The sequence below is a fragment of the Dipodomys ordii genome, unplaced genomic scaffold, assembly GCF_000151885.1.
Source record: "Dipodomys ordii isolate 6190 unplaced genomic scaffold, Dord_2.0 Scaffold3016, whole genome shotgun sequence".
NCBI classification, from domain to species: Eukaryota; Metazoa; Chordata; class Mammalia; order Rodentia; family Heteromyidae; genus Dipodomys; species Dipodomys ordii.
Window position 1 is genome coordinate 1 of NW_012270232.1, and position 2,467 is coordinate 2,467.

The 2,467-nt window shown below is 36.9% G+C and overlaps 1 protein-coding gene across 1 annotated transcript in view; it reads right to left on the reverse strand.

Annotated features, from left to right (window-relative positions):
- Positions 1–1,625: 1,625 nt before the first annotated feature.
- Positions 1,626–2,467, reverse strand: part of C9 (complement component 9) — a gene marked incomplete at its 5' end in the record, with an annotated part of 9,104 nt that continues 8,262 nt past the window's right edge. Inside the window, one exon of the mRNA XM_013037012.1 lies at positions 1,626–1,853. Coding sequence (XP_012892466.1) covers positions 1,626–1,853 — 228 coding nt within the window. The remainder of the gene's footprint in view (positions 1,854–2,467) is intronic.

The following is a 2,467-nucleotide window of genomic DNA, read 5'->3' on the forward strand; positions in this document are numbered from 1 at the left end:
GCTGTGGCTCAAGTGGTAGAGCGCTAGCCTTGAGCTGAAGAGCTGAGGGACAGCACCCAGGCCCAGAGTTCACGCCCCATGACCGGACCCCAAAAATAAATAAATAAATAAGTGAAAGAGTCAGAAAAACCCTGTAGTCTTGGAAAACAATAGTATGAAACACCATCAAAAACAGGCTTGAAAAAGAACCAAGTAGAAATTGTAGAAATGTAATTTCAAAAGATTCTCAAAAGTGAAAAATTAGACGTTCAAACAGAACAAATCACTAAGAAACCATGCATGTATAGAGAAGGAAAAAGAAAATCTAAAAAGCTAGAGAACCAAAGAACATGTATTCTGGGAGAGTATAGATGCTTCTGGAAATGCCACACCCTGGATTGACTGACACCTTAGCTAAATGAGAGACAGAGTTAGTACGTATTTTTGTAAGCCAATAATTTTGAAGTTCAAGTTAAATTGTAAACCATATTCTATCCCTTTATCAGAATTTTAAAGTATGTTTACTAGGAAGTTACAAAAAATACTAAAAATTTTACCATAAGAAATAAACATGTGATTGATTGATAAATCTGAGGCTTCAAACCTTTGTTTGAGGGAATCACTTACGTGTTTCAGACATTTTGTTACAAGAAATTGTGTTTGCTTAGGGATGGGAGTTGTGATGACCCTGGAATGTAAATCTCATGAACTAATCTTGAGATGACTAGGGCTAAATAAGATAGATAAGTTCACTTATCTATCAAGATCCTCTTGGTATGAGATAGCTAAAGCCATTCTTTGTATAAACTAAACTACATGGTGCCAGAGAATTTGCTTTAGAATGCAAGGCAGAATCATAGTTTTCTTCAGCCAGATGTTTAGTGAAGTTAAAAATAGAGAATAAACAGCTAGGAGCTGGTGACTCACACCTGTAATCCTAGCTACTCAGGAGGCTGAGATCTAAGGATCACAGTTCAAAGCCAGCCTGAGCAAGACAAGTTCATGAGAGTCTTATCTCCAATTAACACCAGAAAACTGGAAGTGGTGCTGTGGCTCAGGTAATAGAGTGCTTGCCTTGAGCTTGAAGAGCTCAGGGACAAAACCCAGGCCCAAAGTTCAAGACCCACAATTGACCAAAAAACAAAAAAGTAGAGAATAGCAACTAGCTTTTTTTTTTTCCCTAGGAGAAGAAATGTGATACAAAGTACTCTGTTGGATCTATTACTGCTTTTCTAAAAAAATCAAAACAAAATAAGACAATTGCGAAGTACATATGTTTATATCTACTGCTTTGTACATTATACATTGGATATAATTCCACATAAAGTATGTAAGCTATACAGTGATATTTCTTAATTCTAGAGTAGCTGGATATTTACATTCTTAAATGTTTTCTTTAAGCATTTTTATAACTATATTATAATAGTTCTGATTTGCTTTCCCATACTTCTGTTCAGAAATATAAAGGTAAAAGATGTTAAAATGACACATAAAGGCTGCTTTATCCATTTTCACCACTTACTCAATCTTTACTTCTTAAACGGATAATCCAATTTACTACAAATCAATTTTAGAACTCATCTTCATATTCAGTTAACCCAACATGATAATTTATGTTCTTTATAACATCAGAATAAGGTCTCACCTTAAGACAGTTGATGCTTCTTGATTTCACAGGCAAGCCCCTTGAAGGCGGGTGGGCAGGAACACACGCACTCTCCGTCTAGCAGGATCACAGTGCCTCCATTTTGGCATGGGGAGCATTTTGTTGGACTGAATTCATCAACATAGTCTCCAATGGCTCTTTCCAAATTTTGTTTCTTCATATGTGCATCTTTTATATTCACAGGAACCAGATTATATATAGGAGATAGCTTCAAGAAAGCCAAGTAGTACATGGTAGACCTTTTTTCTACTGAAGCGCTTGTAAAATGCTCTTTCTTTCATCATTTATTCACCAATTCAACAAAAATTTATTGAATGCTTACTATTGATGTGATGTTCACAGATAAGAACACTTAATCATCAAAATTAGTCATGATGCAGTAGGAGCTACTGACCCACACCTGTAATCCTAGCTACTCAGGAGGCTGAGATTTGAAGAACACCATTCAAAGCCAGCCCAGGCAGACAAATATTAGAACCTCTTATCAGGAAAAAGCTAGATGTGGAGGTGAGGCTCACAGGGTAGAACATCAGCTTTGAATGACAAAGCCAAGTAAGAGCTCAAATACCTGAGTTCAAACTTCAGTTCTCTCTTTCTCTCTCTCTCTCATACACTTACACACACACAAATCAAACAAAATTAGTCATGATGTCTGCTTTCATGGAGGTCACACTTCAAAATCAAAAGGATAAAAGAGGGCAATTACCATTAAAAGAGTAAGAAGCTGGGGCTGGGAAGGTGGCTCAGTGGTAGAGCACTTGCCTTGCATGCATGAGGCCCTGGGTTCGATTCCTCAGCACCACATAAGCAAAAAGAAAAAAG